Consider the following 22,005-nt stretch of genomic DNA (forward strand, 5'->3'; position numbering starts at 1 on the left):
AGAGGTGACTCCTAAAATGACTTCTAGTAAATAGCAGAGACATCAAGGAAACAAAGACTGGGAATGAACTAAATAAACCAATTTTTTTTTTTTTTTAATGAGGAGCAGGATAGCCTGAGACAGTGGGGCAAAACCCTGCAACCTGCAGTTTAATAGGTGCTTTCAACAGATCTTCTCCAAGCGTTAAACATTGCAGTAGAATGAGCTTTTCTCAGAGAGCACACCCCCCAGCCCTGCCCCAGAGATTTAGAATATGAAGAACACAGTAGTTCAAGCTATAAGGGAAAATATAAAATTATTAACTGAATAAAGTCCCATCGCATTTTTTTCCAAGCGTGAGGTCACATCAAAGAGTACAAAACAAATACATTCAGTGTAAACCTTTCAAATGTAACAAGTTATCCTGCCTGCAAAGAAAGGAGCCTCATTTCACGCAGACTCTGTTACATTTAGGCACTGGGTATGTGAGTTTTTGCATTTCTGTCTCTGTCTTTCTGTTTTGTTTCACTCCCCAGTCTCTTGGCATCGGAGTTTCAGCCTGTCTAACTAGACATTTGGGCATCTCCTGGTCTCTTATTCTTAGCAGTGGAACCATCCTGAGAAGGGTATCTTTAGGTTAGAGTGATTCTTATGGTGCAGGCGAAAAACAGAAGTGTTTGGTAAAACTATTTTCTGGTTTTACAAAATAAACAAACAAGTTGCTGTGCCATTTACTAGAATGGTATCACTCATTTTCTTTTCTGTCTTCCTCCCTCCCTCTCTCTCTTTCTTCCTTCTTACCTTCCTTTCTCCCTCCATTCCTCTCTTTATTTCTTCCTCTATTTCTTTCTTTCCTCCTTATCTTCTTCCCCTCCCTTCCTTTCTTCTTCCTATGCAAGTACTCATTTCACAGCTTTCTCAAGCATCTGCTGTGTGCCACCCCCTGCATAATCCACTGTGAATTAAAGATTCATAAGACCCAACACACGCTGATGTACAACTTACGGTTTTTTGTGTTAGCTCCCAACTGAACTCTGGTATTCATGTAGACACTGATGTTTATTGGGTGCCTGGCACTTTGACAGAGCTCGTTTTACCTAATTCCAGCATCTACCCAAAGGTGGCTGTTATCACTATGCCTAGAATTCAGATGTTGAATTTCAGCCCAGAGACTTTAAATGCCTAATAGAGACACTCAGCTTCTACGAGGAGCTTTCAGGAATTTACTCTGACTTTTGGGACTCCAAGTTCAGTGCTTTTTTTCCCACTGTGCCATAACTATTGACTGTGAAGGATTATGTTCATAGTTTGAAGTTTTCACCTTTTACATACTGCACTGTACATGGAGTATACACAATAAATACATGTATGAAATAGGGCATGAATTCTATTACAATGGTCCTGAATAACTCATTTCACATACCTGTATTTGGCAACATTGTCCAGAATTTTCATACGCACATGCATTTTTCATACACAGGAAACTGGTTTGGCATAGACAGCAAGGTGGAGAGCCGGGAGTGAGCCCTCAGACAGGTCAGCAGACAGATGCACTTACACAAGGGCTTGTTTGCATTCTGAAAACATGCCTCCTCAGATTGGAGCTGGTTACAAAGGACACGTGGGAAACAAAAATATTCCATTTCCAAATGATGATCAAAATCACCCTTGAAATCATAATAGAAACATCACATTTGTTTTGATTTTGAGGGTTTAAAAAATTATCAACATGTAGAGGGAATTATCTAACAAACATTTATGTACCCAGCACTTAGAAATAAAAATTGTCCACATTTTGTCATATTTCTTTCAAGATTTTTTTTCAAAAAATAAAATTTTCTAATGTTTTGTAATGTTGAAATTTCTTTTGTCTTCCATGCCTGATTCACCTCCTCTCCTCCTGATTCCAGTGAACGTGATTAAAGGTCTGGATTCCAATTATTTATACATGCACATGAACACATGTTTTCACAAGCAATTTATGCTATCTTTATATGTTCATTATAAAATATACATAATGGTATCATACTACTTATTCTGCAGCTTCCTTTTTTAAAAAAAAAACCTATGTTTTTGAGCTGTATGTTAAAATATAAAAATATAATCAATTTCTTTTATTAGCTATGTAGCATTTTGCCATATGAATAAAATAATTTCTTATGCCTTCTCCTATACCTGTTGATGGACATTAAATTGCTACAAACAATACCACAATAAACGTGCTTATACAAGTTTCTAGTTCTCATACACACGTTCAAATTTTTCTAAGGTGTTTGTTTACCTAGAACTTTAATTTCTGGGTGTCATACTAAGTGCATGTTTAATTTTAACGCATATTGACAAATTACTCTCTGCAACGATGGCGTTAATTTACCTTCTCACTAGCAATGCATTTGATTGCTTGCTTCTCTGTACCTTTTTCAATACTGGATATTGTCAGACTTTTAAATTTTTGGTGACCTAATAGATAAGCAAAAGTATCTTCTCATTTCAGTTTGTATTTCCCGGATTTACTGGTGTGATCTAGCATCTTTTTGTATTTACTTGTTGTCCAGGTTTTCTTTTTGTGAATTACCTGGCCATGTGCTTTGCCAATTTTTATTTCCTATTGGGTTATTTGTGGGTATTTTTTTCTTACTAATTTATAAGAAAAATGTATTTTGAATATGATCCATTTTACTGCTATTTGACTGTTGTAAATGTTTTTACTTAATTACTGTCAAGTTTATAGTTTCATACTTTTTTTCTTTAGAAAGGGTATACAAGGTCAGTTCCAAATGTGTAAAAGGCTTTATTCTTTTTTAATCCAATGCAAGACGCACACATAGTCTCTGCAATTGGATGCACAGCTGTAAATAGCTTTTGTAGGTCTAAAACTCTTCTATAAAGGTCTGTGTTGAGAAATGTTAAGTTTTTGAATATTGATGAATGCTGAGTGTATGATAGAATATATTGTTTGCTAGGAAGAACGATGGCAAGGAAAACCTAGCTGGCACCCCCCGAGGCCCCCAAGTAGAAAACTACCTGGGGCATTCCAAAATGGCAGGACAATGTATAAATATCATACACCGGTTAAAACAATTCTTTGACTTTATCTGACCCTGCCCCCGTGGCTCCCTCGTGAAGAATACCTTTTAGCTTGTTTGTAATCAGTGGTAAGCGGGCAACAGCTGCCTACTTGGTAGATTTCTGTATTATGAGAAAATACAGAACACCTGTTTGTTAATAATAATCACCTGTTCAGAGAAAATAAATAGGTGGATCAGCATCTGCTTCGGGCCTTCAGCCTGAAATGCTGTCAGTCCGGGAGGCTCTCAGTTTGTGAAGGCTGCTGGCCCCCCTAAACAGGGCCCACTTTGCTATTCTATGTGGAAGTCTGTCTCTCAATTCCTTCAGCTCTGCCTGGGTGGGGTCTCTACAGCCAAACTGGTTCTCTGTAGGTTTTCAAAGTTCTTCTCTAAAGCTGGGAAGTAGCAGTCTTTTGACTTTTTAGGGTTAGAGCGAGGCTAGTACAATTCCATAGGCTGGTGGGCAAAACAAGAGGAAAAGGACTTTACTTTTAAAAACTAGTGGCTGAGCAGAATCTACTCTTCTCACAACCTCGAAGTAGTTTGGAAATACTCTTACTAAATTTTTACGAAAGTACTTTTTCTAAATTTTTCACGAAAGCACTCTTTCTAAATTTTTCTCAAACACTCTTTCTAAATTTTTCTCGAAAGCACCCTTTCTAAATTTTTCTCGAAAGCACCCTTTCTAAATTTTTCTCGAAAGCACCCTTTCTAAATTTTTCTCGAAAGTACTTTCTAAACTTTTCACAAAAGTACTCTTTCTAAATTTTTCTCGAAGGTACTCCGAAAATTTTTCTCGAAAGCACCCTTTCTAAATCTTGAAAGTACTCTAAATTCTTCTCGAAACTACTTTTTAAATTTTTCTCTCGGCAATTATCGTTTAGGCATCTCAGATTTAAGAGTTTTACCTTCGACTACGTCGAGTCTTCTACTTCTCCCTTCACTAAACGCAGATTTTAATTATGTAACCATGTTTAGAGCCGTCTAGGGAATTTTTACCCTTATGCCTTCATCCTGATTGGATAATGGCATGCAATAACTGGCTGGGAGCTATGAAAACACACAAATATGGGGTAAAAACCTTGGGTTTCCACATAAATAGAAACATACTGGACTCTAAACTCTGAGGTAAAGGCCTCATACCCTATCCACGATGATTATATCTTAAGCATTTGGCTCAGTTGATAAATCCCAGTTAGTGGGAATCTGCTGAACATTCTCAATCCACAGCTATTATGGGATCCCACGGCTGTGTTAGACTATACTCTATGTGGTTCATGCAATCGAAGTGAGCAAGAGAGACATAAGCCCCTGCCCTTACGAACCTCACATTCTAGTGGCAGGAAATACTATAATGCCGGCGAGATGTGAGAATGAAGAAAAATGCGGTGCACACCCCTCTCTCCCTGGGATATGGGGGGGGATCTGTTGGGGGGGAAAAGTGGGGGTTCTAGTATAGAAAATACGTCCTGAGACGCTTGATGAAGAGTCATGATTTGATAGATCGAAATAGAGAAAACCAGTGTGAGGGCTCCAAAAATCACTTCCATTTTTGGAGAAATTTCAACTCTTCGTATTTTGATTTGGGGCCAAAAAAAAAAGTCTTGAGGGGGAGGAAAAAAGACTAAAGCTCTTATTTTAGATAAGAAGCAGTTAATGAAGTTGTAAAATATGCTCCCTTTTGCGGGGAGGAATACAGTAGTTTGCACGTTGGGAGAACAGCTGCCTCCAATTCAGCTTGGTGGTGGGCTTCAGCTGAACTGGTCAATGCTTAAGTGTCTTCTGTGTTTCTGATTACCTATCTCTCCAGGGACCCAGCTGAGCAAGATAGGTCTTTAAGCTGGTTCAATGCTCCCATCCTGCAGGCAACTACAAACTGTTGCTTACTGGATGATATAACAAAAAATGATAGAGAATTGTAAAGTGTAGCCTCGAGTTCATGTGTAGAAACTGCCATCTGCACAATCAAAACATTCAGACTAAGATTTTAAAGATTAATACAGACTTCTTTTTTTACTTAAAAAAATATATTTCACTTTCCTAACAGCATCTAGTAGATGTTTCTCCCCCCTAACGCTGGACTAAAAAAATACGCTGTTTTCTGGTCTGGCTTTGTTTTTCTAGGCAAGTACTTAAATTACGGGTGTTTCATAAGTATCTTTTGATGGATTTCCTTGTTTCGTTTATTTTGCTTTAAGCAATACAGACACCTTCAAATTTCTTTATAACCAATCTTTTTCAAAGTCTTCATTTGAGGTGGTTGATGGAGCTTGTCTGCAGATCTTGTAGACGTGCTGATTTTGGCACGGACTTCAGCTTCGACACACAAAACTTAATGTCTTTGAGGAACCAAGTTTTCAAGCTAAGAACAAATGAAAGTGTTTGCTCATCTTTCGGAAAAATATTTATATACTTGGGATCCGGAATGTGACAACGGTTTTACACGCTTGTAGGTTTTTTCCTAAATATCTGGGGAATTACTTCATCTAACGTTTTATTTTCCTGACTCGTCTTTAATACGCTACAGAAAACCCCTCTCGCCCAGTGACTGTCTTCTCTAGGATCATTGAGGAATAGAGGCCTTGACTTTTGACGGTCCTTCTCGTTTTTTTTCCTCCTCCCGTTACTCTTCTCTGTACTCACAGCCGAGGCAGCCGGCGTCTGGGCTGAAAGAACCCTTGGCGGGCGAGGAGAGGAGGGTGTCACGTTGGCGACAGGCTCCTGCTGGCGGCCAGCGAGCCCGCCGGGTTAACGGGGGCGCCGGGGTCGGCGTCCTCGAAGTTGGGGGCCTCGGGCGGGGCCGCACGGGAGCCGCGACTGTCGCTCGACCAGAGCATCCCACAGTCCCGTTCCCTCCAGAGTGGAAGAATCGCCGAATCTGGCGCGATCCCACGGAGATAGCGCTCTTCGCGGTGCAGTCTCCGCTACTGAGCGCGGGACCAATGCAGGCGAAGTTGGGCGGGCGACAGGGAAAGCCCAGACCTGGGGCAGAGAAGGAATGAGGGGCCGGGAGCCGGGGGGATTTCCTCCCGCTCTTCCCTCTCCAACGGGAGCGGAAAATGTGATTTGCTGTGCATTCCAGGCGCGGTTCCCTGGGGTGACCTCTCCCAGCCGGCCCGGGCGGAGGGAGCAGACAAAGAGGCGAGGCGGGCGGAGAGGGGACCCCGTGGGGAAGCAGGAGGGGTGCGGGGGGCGGGGGCAGTATCGGGAAAGGGGGCGGATAGCGGGTCTGGCGGTGGCGGCGGCGCCTGGCCAATGGAGAGGCGCGGCCCCGGGCGCCGCGTTAGGCTGCCGGCATTTAAACGGGAGACTGCGCAATGCCTGGCACTCGATGCGCCCTCCGCGGACCGGGCGATCCAGTGCACCGCCGCAGCGTTACTCTGTCCGGCCGAGCCCCGGCGGCTCTGGCCGCGGCAGCACTCAGCGCCACGCGTCGAAAGCGCAGGCCCCGAGGACCTGCTGAACTGACAGGTGAGCGCGGACGCACCTGACAAGGAGTGAGTGTGGTGGAAGGAAGAGGGCGGCCAACGAACCGCAGAGACCCACTCGGTTCCATGCGCGGCAGCCCTCTGCGCTCAGGCCCGGGTGCGCTGTTCGCGGTGTGGAATCGTGCAGAACCATCGTGGGGTCCTTCTGAGATCTCGGACACCATGATGTCGCTGCTCTGGGTCTGCTGGGAAGCGTAGGAAAAGGTGGTCAAGAGCGGGCAGGATGACCCCAGCTCTTGGAACCCTCCGAACACGCTCCTGATGCTCGTGGCAGCAGGGCCTGGCACACGCGCCCGCATAGCGAGGGCGCGCAGTCCCGGCCGCCGACAGTGTGGCAAGTTGCCTTGAGAGGGTCCCATGGGCTTGAGGCGCTGCGCTGGGTCTGGGGGGCGTCTTGAGATGCCCATTGGAGACCGCAGGCTGGAGCATCTGCCCATCCCCGAGGCGAGATGGAGACTGGCAGGAGCAGAGCCGCTGTGTTCAACCACAGCGGGAAAATGGAACCTTGGGTAACCCGACAGCTGGGGTGCGGGGCGCGGCCCTGGCCGTAGGGTCCAGCGAACCAGCAGTGCTCACACGGCATACATCAACCGCTCGCCGACCGGCCACGCACTCGCGGTGCTCGCTTCTCTACTCGAGCCTCTTCTCGGCCCCACGCACGCCTGGGCTGAATGGTAGACGTTTTGGCGCCGGGCAGCGGCCACCGGCTGGTTCCCACTTCCGCGCGCATCCCTTAAACTGTGTCCTAGAGGCCCCGGCCTTGCTGCGCTTCGCTGCGCCTCACTAGCTCCTGAGGATGAGGGACTGGCCGCGGACGCTGGTTGGCAGCTCCAAAGAGCTGAGCGTCTGTGGTTCTCGCTTGCCTCCTGGCTCAATCCGCTGGCCCCTCCACAGCATGCGGTGTAAGGGCACGGTAGGGGAGTGGGAGGTACATTGGGGCTGTCACCCCCTTGCTGGCTGGAGTTATTTGTGGACTACAGGCTCCGGCAGAACAGATGTGCCACCGCTCACTTGACATTGCCTTCAGGTCGCAGCTCTTCCTTGGGAGCGCCCCAGCTTGTCATTTATTTGCCTGAGCCAGACACTGGAGACGGTCCCGGCCCAGGCAGGGAGGGATGGGTGGCAGGTGATGAGCCTCCACTGTGAATAAATTCCTGCCTCCCTAGAGCGGTCCCTAATGCGCTCCTGGGTCGAACCCGTCTACTGCCTTCACCTCCTCGACCGACTCGAATCCCGTCTCTTACAGACAGAAATACAGCTTCAGCGTTAGGGGTTAAAAATCTCCTCTTAAATGGTCCGAGGGCAGAGAGGTGACCACCGATAGGTAATTGGATCTCCTGCTGGAAAGAGCAAATCTGGGCGGTGTGCACGTCTGTTTATGTTCCCCTTCGAGATGGTGCCAGGACACGAACTGATTAAAACAATCTATTGTGTTAAGTGGCTCACTAGGGTTTTAAGCTGTCCCAGGGACCCCAGAGTAGTGGCTTCCTTCTGGCTGTACACACAAGTTAAATAAATAGCGCAGAAGAGGTTAAGATAACCCCAACCTAGGGTGAGGAGTCCTCTTTCATCCCTAGGGCTTCCCCCTCCTCTTTTCTCTTTCTGGAAGGAGGGGGAGCATGAAAGTCTTGGGGGATGTACTTTTCAAAGCAAGGAGGGAAAGATCTTAGGAAAACTGTAGATTCTTACTACCCCCTCGAGTCAAGCCTACAACAGTAGGTGATTTGATTACTATCTCTGGATAAATTGCATTGTCAACTTGTTAATATTAACTATTTAAGGGATTTTTATCGGGATAGTGGCAGTGTTGTGTGTGTCTGTGTGTTTAACCCCCAGGTCATTGTAGGAATTAGTCTTTTGTAAACTGTAATTTCACAGGTTTCCTATTTTCTTAAAAGCTCATTTTTAGTGAAATGTTTGGGTAACCCACGCTCTGTAGGAAATCCAGGTTGACTAATGTGCTTTTTAAGTGTAGTTACACAGAAGAATACAAAATCTCTGAATGAGGGCTGCCTACCCTGTCTTTGACACTAAAGCCAATGATGTCTTCAGTCTTAATGGTCAAGTATTAAGTGATAAAATTCAAAGAAATTTCATGCCACAGACACCTCCCCTGAAGAACTGCTTGTTGACAGCAAAGTTGTGGAGCATGTTCCAAAACAGTAAAGGAGAGCCAGGAAACCTAAACATTTTACGTAAAGTAAAGGGGGTTTGGCGGACAGTGGCTAGGGGAGGTGACTGCATCCTCCAACCAAAAAGCAACAATTAGGCAAGTGCTACCAGCCCGTGTCTGACATCTTCAAAAAAAAAATCTTTAGTTTTAACATATGCTCTTAGAAATTCAAAGTACAACGGATTCATTCTTGGGACGAGGGAAATCCTTGTTTACATCTGAACATGAAGATAGAAAATAGAGAATTATTTCATTTGTAATCTTCAATTTGTATTAGAAAACATATCCGTGGTTCCATTGTTAAGGACAGCACTAGGTGTCAACAGGACAGTGGTTAAGGACCTGTGTTTGGGGCCAGATGGAATTAGGTTTAAACTGCTGGCTCTCCAGCTTATGAGCTGTGTGACCTTGGACAGATTCCTAACTTCTGAGTATAGGTTCCATGACTGGTAAAAAGATAATGTTTTCTACCTCATTTTATTATGAAAAATATATGATAAAATTGGGTCAAAATTCAGCATAATGCCTGGCACAGTAAGGGCTTCAAAATGAAATAACTCTTATTAGTAATGTTAGGAAAAGTAGTCATGTTACACAGAAGCAGGATAATATCGCAGGGCAGTTCCAAAATGAAATCCTGAATATCCTGCATTATGCAGTGACTGACAAATCCTTCACTACAGAACAGAACCTATAACATGGCCATGTCTCAGTAGTGCTGCTCAGTGAACACAGTATTACTTTCTAACTCGGTTGACCTCAAGAATTGTATATAGTCATTAACATTCCTAAGAACTTTGACTCCTGAGATTTCACATCTAGGTGGTCTCCCTGTCCTTTGCAATGTTGGGCCCCAGCCAGATTTAGCTGACTTGGTCTTCAGACACTCTAGTCTTCAGACTATAGTCTCTGTTAAGGGTTTTTACAACACAAAGGGGATGAGACTATCCTCTGTGTGCGAATCGGGAACTCTTAATACCTCCTTGGTGCAACTTGATTTTTTTTTTCCCAGACAATTGTCTTTAAAAATTAAAGATCACATAGAAAAAGTTATACTTTTCCCAAAAATTTAGACCTGAGAAAAAGGAATATTTTTCTAAAACCTGGCCTACAATTAGAGCATTTGCAGTCACTTCCACTGTTTCTTATGCTGGGAGAATAATTTGATGCCATGCCTATTGAATGTCTTTCTAACGCTTGATTCAACAGGAGGTCATTGACCAGAAGTCCAGGCACAGATACTTAATTTTCACTGTAATTCCTACTCAAAACTCCCTTTCACTGATTCTGAGGAGGTTGCTTAGCTAAAATGAGAAATGTAGCAAGAGTGATAGGAGCTGGCTTAAACTTTCCCAGAAACATGGACACTGGAAACAGGCCATACAGATACCGTTTTTGAGTCCTGAGAATTAGAATGTTATGTTCCTAGAGGCTTTGTAAAAACGAATAGATTGCCATGACCTGCACAGGATAGAGGTGGTTAATGTGGCGTACCTGGCTTGTGGCTGTTTACTCTTGATCCCTGAGGGAAACTGAAAGGAAAGCGTGCAGTAGGGGGACTTGCTTTCAGCGTATGTGTCCTTTGGGACAAGTGAAAGGATAGAGGCAAAGAGGGGAAAAAAGAGGTGGAGATGGGGTGAGACTTGCTGGTGGAGAACAGTTGCAAAGAAAACTCGGAAGATCACATTTCTTGAAGCTGAATTGCATTGATGGGAAGTGGAGGCAGAGTTGGAAAAGGAGATGTTGGGTATCTTGATGCACCTTGGGTCTATGAGATGCAGCTTAATGACACGAATAGGCCATTTCACAAGTGGAAATTACCATACAGTCTTTGCAGCTAATGACTGGGTATGGATGTCATAGGAACCTAAGTCTGGATAAGCTATGGATTGAATTTGTACTATGGGACTCCCTGCTACATCTTGTTGTGGAAAAGAATTGTCCTCAAGAAATGTGCATCTTCTGCATTTCCTCTACATCTGATATTTACAAAGTGCACATTATTTGGTGGCAATACAATTGGATTTCAAGTGCACATCATTCCTCTTTGAAGAATCAAGAGCAGTTTGTGGGTGGCGAGAGCTTGGATGATGGACCAGGATGTGGCAGAGCCTTGGTTCCGCTATGAATTACAGTTCTTACCCTACTGGCCCTCACTCACGTAGAGCAGCTAGTGTGCCTCAGAGCACTGCTGTTGAGAAGCTGAGGTCTCGATTGACATTAAGTAGGTGTTTACTTGTCTGAATAAACAAAGGTTGACAACTCGAACATCTTCCAAAAAGTACTAAAGATTTTTGAAGAATAGGCTTTTAAAAAACGAATAACAATTTAACTTTCCGTAGCTAATAAATCTTACTTTGAGAAAAAGCCTGTCCCTCTAGACTCTTTGGCTTAGAAGGTAGACATACTCCCATAGGAACAAAGTCTGTCCAAATTAAAACTGAAAACCAGTTGACTAATTTTGAATTTACAACTCTGCTGCTGGCTTCTGCCATAGTATTAATTTCAATGGCTTCAATTAGAAAGTGAAACCCATGGATTCCAGATGAAGACTGATAAAATGTGAGGAACATTTGGAATTCCTAAAAAGACAAGTCTTAGGAAGCTCTCTAGGATGGAAGGAATTTGCCATGCTGAGAGTCAGACATGCAAAGGATTGCAATTGCCTCTTCTGTTCACGGGCACTAGTGAAGGTATTTAAAACGCAAAGAATGGTAACTCTGTAAATTAGTGAGGTTCATAACAATCGTGCATTTACCAAATTTTAACGAGCACCTGCCTTGTGCCAGGCACTGAGGGTAAGGTGATGAATAAGCCCTCATCAACTCTGACTAGCTATTTACTCAACAGATGTGAAAATGCCAAGAAGGAAAAGTTGTCTAAAGAAAGCCTTAAGTTGGTTCAGAGAAATAAAATTGCATTTTTCGGATAGATATTTGTGGAAAGGTATGGCCTTATGAGGTAAACCTGTCATATGCAGTTAACATACATTGCCAGTTAGTCTCAGATTGACCTCTGATGTTGAACTTGGAGAGTCTTGGTCTGGGAGGGGTGACATTGTCTGGAGACCATTTTCTTCAGGAGGGTAGAGGAAGATTGTGGGCATAGGCCTGGGGCCATCTCCTGTATTCCTCCTCTGAAGTGGGCAGCAACTGAATTGTATTTTATTTTAGATTTTTGTCCCTATTGAATAAATAGCAGAAACTCGTGAAACCTCATTCACAATGCATTTTGAGACCAGGAGAATGGCTCAACTTATCCTAGTCACAGGAAAAATTCAGTCCTGTATTATAACTGGACTTTTCTCATAAGTGATTTTTTTTTTTTCCATTCTTAATATACTTCAAGTTTTGGGATACACGGGCAGAATGTGCAGATTTGTTACATCGGTATGCACATGCCATGGTGATCTGCTACAGCCATCTGCCAGTCACCTATTAGGTATTTCTCCTAAAGCTATCCCTCCCCTAGACTCCCACCCCCCAACAGGCCCTGGTGTGTGATGTTCCCCTCCCTGTGTCCATGTGGTGTCATGGATCAACTGCCACTTACAAGTGAGAACATGTGGTGTTTGGTTTTGTTACTTTGCCAAGAATGCTTCATCCATGTTCCTGCAAAGAATATGAACTCATCCTTTTTTATGGCTGCATAGTACTCCATGGTGTACATGTGCCACAGTTTCTTTATCCACTCTCACTGATGGGCACTTGGGTTGGTTCCAAGTCTTTGTTGTGAATAGTGCCACAAACGTGTGCATGTGTCTTTATGTAATTTATCATCCTTTGGGTATATAATGGGATTGCTGGGTCAAATGGTATTTCTGGTTCTAGATCTTTGAGGAATCGCCACACTGTCTTCCACAGTGGTTGAACTAATTTACACACCCACCAGCAGTGTAAATGCATTCCTGTTTGTCCACATCCTCTCCAGCATCTGTTTCCTGACTGTTTAATGATTGCCATTCTAACTGGTGTGAAATGGTACCTCATTGTGGTTTTGATGTGCATTTTTCTAAAGACCAGTGATCTTTTTTTTTTCATGTTTATTGGCCACATAAATGTCTTCTAAGAAGTGTCTGTTCATATCCTTCATTTTTTGATGGGGTAGTGTTTTTCTTCGTGTAAATTTAAGTTTGTAGATATTAGCCCTTTGTGTGATGGATAGATTGCAAAAATTTTCTCCCATTCTCTAGGTTGCCTGTTCACTATGATAGTTTCTTTTGCTGTGTAGAAGCTCATTAGTTTAATTAGATCCCGTTTGTCAACTTTGGCTTCTGTTGCCATTGCTTTTAGTGTTTTAATCATGAAGTCCTTGCCCATGCCTATGTCCTGAATAGTATTGCTTAGGTTTTCTTCTAGGGTTTTTATGGTTTTAGGTCTCACGTTTAAGCCTTGAATCCATCTTGAGTTAATTTTTGCATAAGGTGTAAGGAAGGGGTCCAGTTTCAGTTTTCTGCATATGGCTAGCCAGTTTTCCCAACACCACTTATTAAATAGCGAATTCTTTCCCTATTGCTTGTTTTTGTCAGGTTTGTCAAAGATCAGATGGTTGTAGATGTGTGGTGGTATCTGAGGCCTTTCTTCTGTCTATATATTGTGGTCTATATTGTCTACATTGGTCTACATATCTGTTTTGGCACCAGTACCATGCTGTTTTGGTTACCGAAGCCTTGTATAGTGTGATGCTTCCAGCTTTGTTCTTTTGTTTAGGATTGTCTTGGCTATACAGGCTCTTTTTTGGTTACATAGGAAATTCAGTTTTTTTTTCATAGACATCTACAGGATGCTCCACCCCAAATCAACAGAATATACATTCTTCTCAGCACATCACACCTATTCTAACGTTGATCATATAATTGGAAGTAAAACACTCCTCAGAAAATGCAAAAGAACAGAAATCATAAGTCTCTCAGACCACAATGCAATCAAATTAGAAATCAAAATTAAACTCAAAACTGCACAACTACACGGAAGCTGAACAACCTGCTTTTGAGTAACTACTGGGTAAATAACAAAATTAAGGTAGGAATAAGTTATAAGAAACCAATGTGAACAAAGACACAGCGTACCAGAATCTCGGACACAGCCAAAGCAGTGTTGAGAGGGAAATTTATAACACTAAATGCCCACAGGAGACAGCTGGAGCTGAATGTCACATTATCAGCTCCAAACTTGAACTGGTCTAAAAGTACTCGGTTAATGCAGGGAAGATGGTGCCATTTAAAGATATCTTAAATTCAGTATTTTATTATCTTAATTTCACATTATTCTAGGGTTGAATGGTGTTTCCTTACTGTATGCTGTCCATTAGAAAAACTAGATTTTACGCTGCCTTTGTGCAAGGTAATTGTTCTGGCTAATACCAACTTGTCCAGTTTTGGAGGAAGAAATAATGTTACTGTTCAGTTGCACTAAGTGGTTAAGTGTAATACTGGTGTTCAAAAGAGCAGGGAAATGGGGGCTACACAGCTGCGTTCTTAGGTTCAGAAACCATAGGAATTGGACAGGAGAAGCTTCAGGATTCAAGTCTGGTTGTTGTGATGGCCACAGGAGAGGCTGTGAATTTGAAACTGCATTCATTGAAAAAATCCTTCCACATGTTAATTCTGTATGTGCCCCATGGCAGCAAGTACTTACAGGCCTTGCTACTCGAAGCTTAAGACAGACCTGCTGAATCGGAATCTGCATCTTAACGATATCTCCAGATAACTGTACTTTCAGGTCTAAGAAGCACTGTCCGAAGAGACTTTTTAGGCTTGAGGCTTCTCTCTTGTACTCTCCTTTTTAAAAATAAGCTGCTCTGGCTGGGCATGGTGGCTCATGTCTATTATCCCAGCACTTTGGGAGGCCGACGTGGAAGGATGACCTGAGGTCAAGAGTTGAAGACCAGCCTGGCCAATGTGGTGAAACCCCGTCTCTACTAAACATTAGCTGGGCATGATGGCACGTGCCTGTAATCCCAACTACTCAGACTGAGGCAGGAGAATTCGCTAGAACCCAGGGAGGTATAAGTTGCAGTGAGCCGAGATCGCACCATTGCACTCCAGTCTGGGCGTCCCAATGAGACTGTCTCCAAAAAAAAAAAAAAAAAAAATTCTCCACTTCAATCTCCTCACCCTCCTCCTCCTCTTCCTCCTCCTGTCTGCCCTACCTCCCCTGAATACCCACTTGTAGAAGAGTCCCCCTTTCTCTGAATTGCATTCTTCCCTCCATTTGTTTTGTCTATGCTTTCCTATTTTCTGTTCGTTTTCCCTCTGCTTTACCTCCTTGTTATCTTTTTGCCACTGTTCACATGTCACTGCCCCTTCAGACCCATATCTAGCTTCAGACCTATTCATAGTAATTCATTGCCATTAAGGTAGTCAACATGTCCATGGCATTTATTGATGTAAATATTTGCACATAATTGTTCTGTCATGCCCGGTTTTCTACCTTTTAAACTGTTTATACACAACACGAGTGACATATTTCACTATTGAAAAGGTAGAAAAATGTATATCATGGTATAAAGAATGACACGCTGAGTATCTCTGCCCGGTTTCAAGGTGAGAGTAAGGGAGGCTACGTGCGGAGCCTCATGAGTCATGTCAGCTACCCACTCCTGTCTTTGACTCTGTCTGCAGTACCGCCAACATTTGGTTAGTTCTCCAAATGCTCTCACATTGACATTGAGTTGGATCTGAACAATCTACCTGGGGGAGACAAGGTATTGGTACCTTTGCTTAAATTGAGTCACTTACTGAGAGGTAAAGTGACGGCCTTAAGATCAGACAGCAAGTTACTGCACCAGGATTGTGATGTTCCTGTTCTGTTTTCCCTCTGTCAGATGCTTTCTGGTCTCTATGAATCTCTCCTTCCACGTCTGATAAAAATGCAAAGTCTCATGAGCATTCAGAGCTCAGGTCTCCATGAATCTCCTTCCACGTCTGATAAAAATGCAAAGTCTCATGAGCATTCACAGCTCAGGTCTCCATGAATCTCCTTCCATGTCTGATAAAAATGCAAAGTCTCACAAGCATTCCGAGCTCAGGAAACCTCAGGCTGTTTGGGGAGAAAAGTCCTCTGGGCAGAAAGGTTAATTTATCTTGCTGTAAAAAACAGAAAAAAGTTCCCTCCAAAAGGTGCAAAGGTCATAGGGCATAGGAGCTTACTAAATATTATCAAATAAAAGAATGAATATAGTTAAGTAAATGTAATACAAAGTCATGCCGTTGGTGCCAGAAGCCAGGGAGAAGTTCTTGTGAGAATAGAAGAGAAGAGCTAGGTCCTGGCTAAGTTTAAACTTGACTTAGTCACTGAGACTGTGGGGGAATTACTCCATGGATTGATGGCTGGGTCATGGAGATAACAGTACCTAATTCATACAGGTACTATGAGAAGTAAATGGAATAATTTACATACGTGTTTAACAAGTACCGTTTAAAATGCTAGGTGCTATTAACTTTTAAATTAACTTAGCCATGTTTTGTGTCTGCCCCTCTGTGCTTCCTCCCTTTTAGTATGAGCCGCACAGCTTACACGGTGGGAGCCCTGCTTCTCCTCTTGGGGACCCTGCTGCCTGCTGCTGAAGGGAAAAAGAAAGGGTCCCAAGGTGCCATCCCCCCGCCAGACAAGGCTCAGCACAATGACTCGGAGCAGACTCAGTCGCCCCAGCAGCCTGGCTCCAGGAACCGGGGGCGGGGCCAAGGGCGGGGCACAGCCGTGCCCGGGGAGGAGGTGCTGGAGTCCAGCCAAGAGGCCCTGCATGTGACAGAGCGCAAATACCTGAAGCGAGACTGGTGCAAAACCCAGCCGCTTAAGCAGACCATCCACGAGGAAGGGTGCAACAGTCGCACCATCATCAACCGCTTCTGTTACGGCCAGTGCAACTCCTTCTACATCCCCAGGCACATCCGGAAGGAGGAAGGCTCCTTTCAGTCCTGCTCCTTCTGCAAGCCCAAGAAATTCACTACCATGATGGTCACACTCAACTGCCCTGAACTACAGCCACCTACCAAGAAGAAGAGAGTCACACGTGTGAAGCAGTGTCGTTGCATATCCATCGACTTGGATTAAGCCAAATCCAGGTGTGCACCCAGCCTGTCCTAGGTACGCAGCCCCAGGAAGACCTAGACCTAAAACCACCAGATTCTTACTTGGCTTAAACCTAGAGGCCAGAAGAACCCCCAGCTGCCTCCTGGCAGGAGCCTGGTTCTGCGTAGTTTGTGTGCATGAGTGTGGATGGTGCCTGTGGGTGCTTTTAGACACCAGAGGAAACAGTCTCTGCTAGAGAGCACTTCCTATTTTGTAAACGTATTTGCTTTAATGGGGATGGTAGCAGAAGCCCACATTAACCTGCTCATGTCTAAAGGGGCGGGGCAGTGGTCTGGTTCTGCCTTTGTGTTCCTTGTGCCCTCCTGGGGACCAGAATCTCCCTTCAGAATGAATGTTCATGGAAGAGGCTATTCTGAGGGCAAGAGACCTGTTTTAGTGCTGCATTCAACATGGAGAAGTCCTTTTTAACCTGTGCTTGCATCCTCCCTTCATCCTCCCTCCCACAGCCTGTCCCTTAAGTTGTGACTGTCAGTCTAATCTTTTTTGAAAAAGCCTTGCTCTGTTCCCCAGGCTGGAGTGCAGTGGCACAATTTCGGCACACTGCAACCTCTGTCTCCCGGGTTCAAGCAATTCTCCTGCCTCAGCCTCCTGAGTAGCTGGGATTACAGGCGTGTGCCACCACATCCAGCTAATTTTCATATTTTTCGTAGAGATGGGGTTTTGCTGTGTTGGCCAGGCTGGTCTTGAACTCCTGACCTCAGGTGATCCACCTGCCTCAGCCTTCCAAAGTGCTGGGATTCCAGGTGTGAGCCACCAGGGCCGGCCGATGTCAGTCTAATGTCACGTTTGCCAAGGTTTCTAGATTAATTCACTTAACCATGATGTAAATTTTTCGTTTGTGAAGACCCTCCAGACTCTAGGAGAGGCTTATGGGGGCAAGGGCTAGGAAAGGGAGGGTGGAGGGTGAGGCCAAATGAGGCCCAGCAAATGTCAGGGAGATTGCAGAGGCTTGAAAGGCCAGTGCCAGAACACAGTGAGGCCCATGGTTCTGAGAACATCTTTTCCTAGTATTTAACAGAACCCAAGTGAACAGAAGAAATGAGATTGCCAGAAAGTGATCAACTTGAGCCGTCACTGTGATCTGCTCAAACCTAACACCAAACTGAAAACAAATATTGACCCACTCCTATTTTCAGACTGAAGCAAGTTAGCCAAGCCAAACTAACCCCTCTGCTTTGTCCCTCAGGCGGAAAAGAGGTAGTTGAGAACTCTGCATAGGAGTAAGAAACGAAACCCTCAGAGGCTGAAAGTCCTTTGTGATTATAATCGGCTAATTTCCAGTTCAGTATTTCCCATAATGCTTCTGAGAGCCCTCAACCTGATTGACAAAGATTCTGTCTCAGCTGAGCTCTGCTGAGGGTACCTGACAATATTCTGAGAGGGTTTAGGGACTGTTTTAGCAAGAGGTATTTTTGGGGTCTGTTTTAACCATTGTCAGGAGATTGGGACGGGGGAAGAGAAGGAAATAAAGGGAAGTGCCTCTGGCTAGAGAGTAGTTAGGTGTTAACACCTGCTAGAGACACAAGGGATATGACCCGCCTTTCTTGATTTGCTCTCTGAGGATCAGAGGAGGACCCTGCTAGGAGAGCACCGCGTCATGGTGTGTTAGCTGTTCATCTGCTATTGGTTGGATGGACATACGGTAACCATTCAGTGTCTCCTGGTAGGCACTGTCCTGCTTAAACTTGGCCTACTGGCAATGCCTACTTAGGATTTATGTAGGGGCCAAAGTGCAGGGTGGGTGAACCTTGCTGCATTTTGGATTTCTTCAAGCCTGAGGTGTTCCATGCAGACTCTCCGAATACTCTTTGCCTCATCTTCTCAGCCTCACTAGCCAAGTCCTACGTAATACAGAAAACAAGCACTGTAGACTTGGATTCAGTTGCCTATCAGGGCTCCAGCATTCAAAGAACCCTTGCAACTCAAGAAGCCGTTTCCTTGTTTTGATCCAGTGCTCTGCAGTCTAGCAACTATAAACAGCCGTTTCAAGGCAGGAGATATTTTAAATGTCCAAAATATTGGGTCTGATTTTGAAACTTTCAAACTGACTACTGATTCTCGCACTAGGTGAATTTGTCCAAACACATTGTGTGTTGTATACACTGTATGACCCTGTCCCAGATCTTTGTATTATCCACATTCTCCAGCATTAAAGCACAGAATGGATTTGATCAAGCACACACATGCTAAGGCAGAGTTTTGAGAGTGGGAGAGTAAAAAGGGAAAGGAAGCTGAAGATACAAAACCACACCAGAGAGGATAAATGACACTCAGAACCAGCAAACACTGAATTTCTCTTAACTATGCCACAAGCCTGCTTTGTTAACAGATGACTTAAGTTGGCAGCAGTAATCTTTTTAGGAGCTTTTACCACTGTCTTGCATATAAGTCCAGATTTGGCTCAAGTAAAGAGAAAATGCTCAAAACTAACTTCACTGGGATAATCGGCAGCATAACTACCATGAACGCACATCACTAGCCAAAGAGGGAAATGTTTGCTCTTCTTACTGTGCCTGTATTAAGACTAATAGAAATGTGCTGTCTTCCAACATTTATTGCCAATGCCGTATCTGTAACATTTTATTGGAGTCATCGATGATGTAATGATACATACTTTTCATTATTATAGTAGAATATTTTTATGGCAAGATATTTGTGATCTTGATCGTACCTATTAAAATAATGCCAAACACCAAATACGAATTTTATGATGTATACTTTGTGCTTGGCATTAAAAGAAAATGCAATCCTGGAAGTCTGTAAGTTGTTTTTTGTTACTGTAGTTCAAGTGTAAGTGAAAAATCTGGAGAGGATAATTTCCACTGTGTGGAATGTGAATAGTTAAATGAAAAGTTATGGTTATTTAATGTAATTACTCAAATCTTTTGGTCACTGATGGCAAGCATGTTTTATTTTCCTCCTTTATATCACTTTGAGTTGGGCAAAGCAGCAGCTGGCACCTAGTATGTTGTTGGGAGTCTCTTACCTGGTCAGGGGGAGACAAAATCTTTATCCATCTGAACGTGTGTTACTGAGTCAGTGCCTGAACCTTTATTTTTTTAAATTGAATGTTCTTTAAAGGTTAACCTTTCTAAAGCAATATTAAGGAAATACCATTTACTTGACATGTTATTTTCGAAGAGTTATGTGTGTATACAAATAGCGGATACTGATGAATAGTTCACACAAAGTGTAAGGAGAAAATAAAAGTGGATATACAGAACACCTGTTAGTGACCAGTTAATGCTTAAGAGTGAAAGTAGTTCTATTGATTTGTCATTCCTCAAGATATTTAATAACTATTACATATTATGTCTGCTTTAGTCAATTAAAAACAGAATTACATAGACTATGACTGAGGTACCTTGCTGTGTAGGAGAGGATGAAAGGATTTGATAGCCTCATAAAACTAATTTGGCTTCAAGTTTCATGAATCTGTAACTAGAATTTAATTTTCACCCCAATAATGTTCTATATAGCTTTTGCCAAAGAGCAACTAATAAATTAAACCTCTTTTTGTGTGTGTGAGCATACATTTGCGTTTTACCTGGTAGTGTTCCTAGAGCGTGGATGGAGCAGAGATGCATTTATCATGGGAAGGGAGATGGAAAAGAGAACTAGAGCTCCTGCAGTCTTCAGTGGAGTTGATTCCTTTTGCCTAGGCCTTTCAGATCCTGCTTGATTTCCATAGGACACCTCAGGTCGTGGCAAGGGAGAGCTGGTGTGCAATGGGAAGCATCCGCCTCTTCCCTAGAGCACAGCTAGAAAGAAGAGCAATAAAGTGTTATAAGGGAGGCCGGCAGATGGAAGGGCCATCACAGAGAGATTACAATAACTTGAGTGTTCCAGGGGAAAAAAGATTTTTGGGGCTCAGTAGAAGGAAAGGCTTCCTAATGATAGGGGTAACTGGCAATACCATGAGGTACCTTTAAAAGCTCGTGAACTCCTGTCCTTGGAAATACTAAACCATAGGCTAGATATAATTTAATAGTGTTGCGAGGTGTAGAGTTAAGTCACTGCCCTGGGTGTGCAATTGTGAATTTGTGGATTTGAGGCTCCTTTCTACTCAGATACGTAATAGAAGATTTCTATTAGGGATGGGTGTTCTGACGATAATGAAAACCCTGGCAGCTATGTACAGAATGATTACAATAGACCCTGTGCTAAGGATTTTCTGTGAATTGTTTTTCACTTAATCTTGACATTAGCTTATTGAGGGTAGGTACCGTTACCGCTGCTAGAAAGCAGCGAACTTAAATGGTTTTACTGTGATATTGGGACCTTTAAACACTATGCAAAACTGTGAGCAACTTTTATCGGTTTGTTCTTTAAAGAACAGAACACAGCACTCTAAAAATAGATCTAACTAGATGGTTCACATCTAGTGAATAAGGCCACCTTGAGGTTATAGTTGCATCAGGAGCCCAAGATCTGAAGCATTCAGTCAAAGCCTCTTTGCCACCCCCCTTTTTGTTATGGCCTTGGACTTGGAGGTGGATAGTGGAAGCAAGTACCAAGGAGACAGTGTTCTCAAAGCCACACCCAAGAGGAAACATCTGAACATAGGCCTGAATAGGTGAGTGGGACTTGACACGGATGAGCATTTAAAACCTAAGAAAAGTGTGTGATGTCAGCAACCATGCTAAGGATTCCCCAAAAGTGTCTCCTCCGTAACACCAATAGAATCTGGCAACAGTAGACGCAACTTTTTATAGCTCTGGAAATTAACTGAAGACTTGCAGCAATTGGCAGGGCATTCATTCAAGGAAAGACTAAATCTCTACAAACAGTGAGCACTATGATACTGTAATTTTCACTATTCTCATCTCCCCCTCTTCAGCTCCACAATAGCTTTGAAATCAAATGCTGGTAAAAACCAGCAGTCTGGGAGCCACTGGATATGGCAGAACGGAGTTCTTCCAAAGTCCCATTCCTAGACAATTGTCATTTAACCTGTTGGGCAGACCCTGGAATCGCCACTTGCAAGGCTATCTTTATTTGACCTGATTGGAAGCTTCCCAGTATGAAAAATTTTGTCAAAACAATTAGAGGCAATCGATTATCTTCATGGCTGCCTGGGGCATCTGTATGACAGATGGGGAAAGCAATTGGCTAAACAAAAAGCCTAAAAAAACCTGGAAAACGAGATTCTCATCGGGGCTTTGAAATGCTCAAGTGTTACTGGCAATCTGGACTGCCAAATG

The 22,005-nt window shown here is 43.5% G+C and overlaps 1 protein-coding gene across 2 annotated transcripts; it reads left to right on the forward strand.

The window, feature by feature from the left end:
- The first annotated feature begins 6,348 nt into the window (after positions 1 to 6,348).
- Positions 6,349 to 19,641, forward strand: GREM1 (gremlin 1, DAN family BMP antagonist). Of its 2 annotated transcripts, none has more exons than XM_032261244.1 (3): positions 6,349 to 6,518; positions 16,207 to 16,795; positions 18,627 to 19,641. In XM_032261244.1, exon 2 carries the CDS (start codon positions 16,208 to 16,210, stop codon positions 16,760 to 16,762), a length of 555 nt encoding a protein of 184 aa, XP_032117135.1. In that variant the 5' UTR covers positions 6,349 to 6,518; position 16,207; the 3' UTR covers positions 16,763 to 16,795; positions 18,627 to 19,641. The 2 variants fall into 2 exon arrangements, with proteins under 2 accessions (XP_032117135.1, XP_032117136.1); XM_032261245.1 differs by having other exon boundaries at positions 16,207 to 16,773.
- Positions 19,642 to 22,005: the final 2,364 nt, after the last annotated feature.

This window comes from Sapajus apella, unplaced genomic scaffold (genome assembly GCF_009761245.1).
Source record: "Sapajus apella isolate SASKATOON/1434 unplaced genomic scaffold, GSC_monkey_1.0 scaffold122, whole genome shotgun sequence".
NCBI lineage: Eukaryota > Metazoa > Chordata > Mammalia > Primates > Cebidae > Sapajus > Sapajus apella.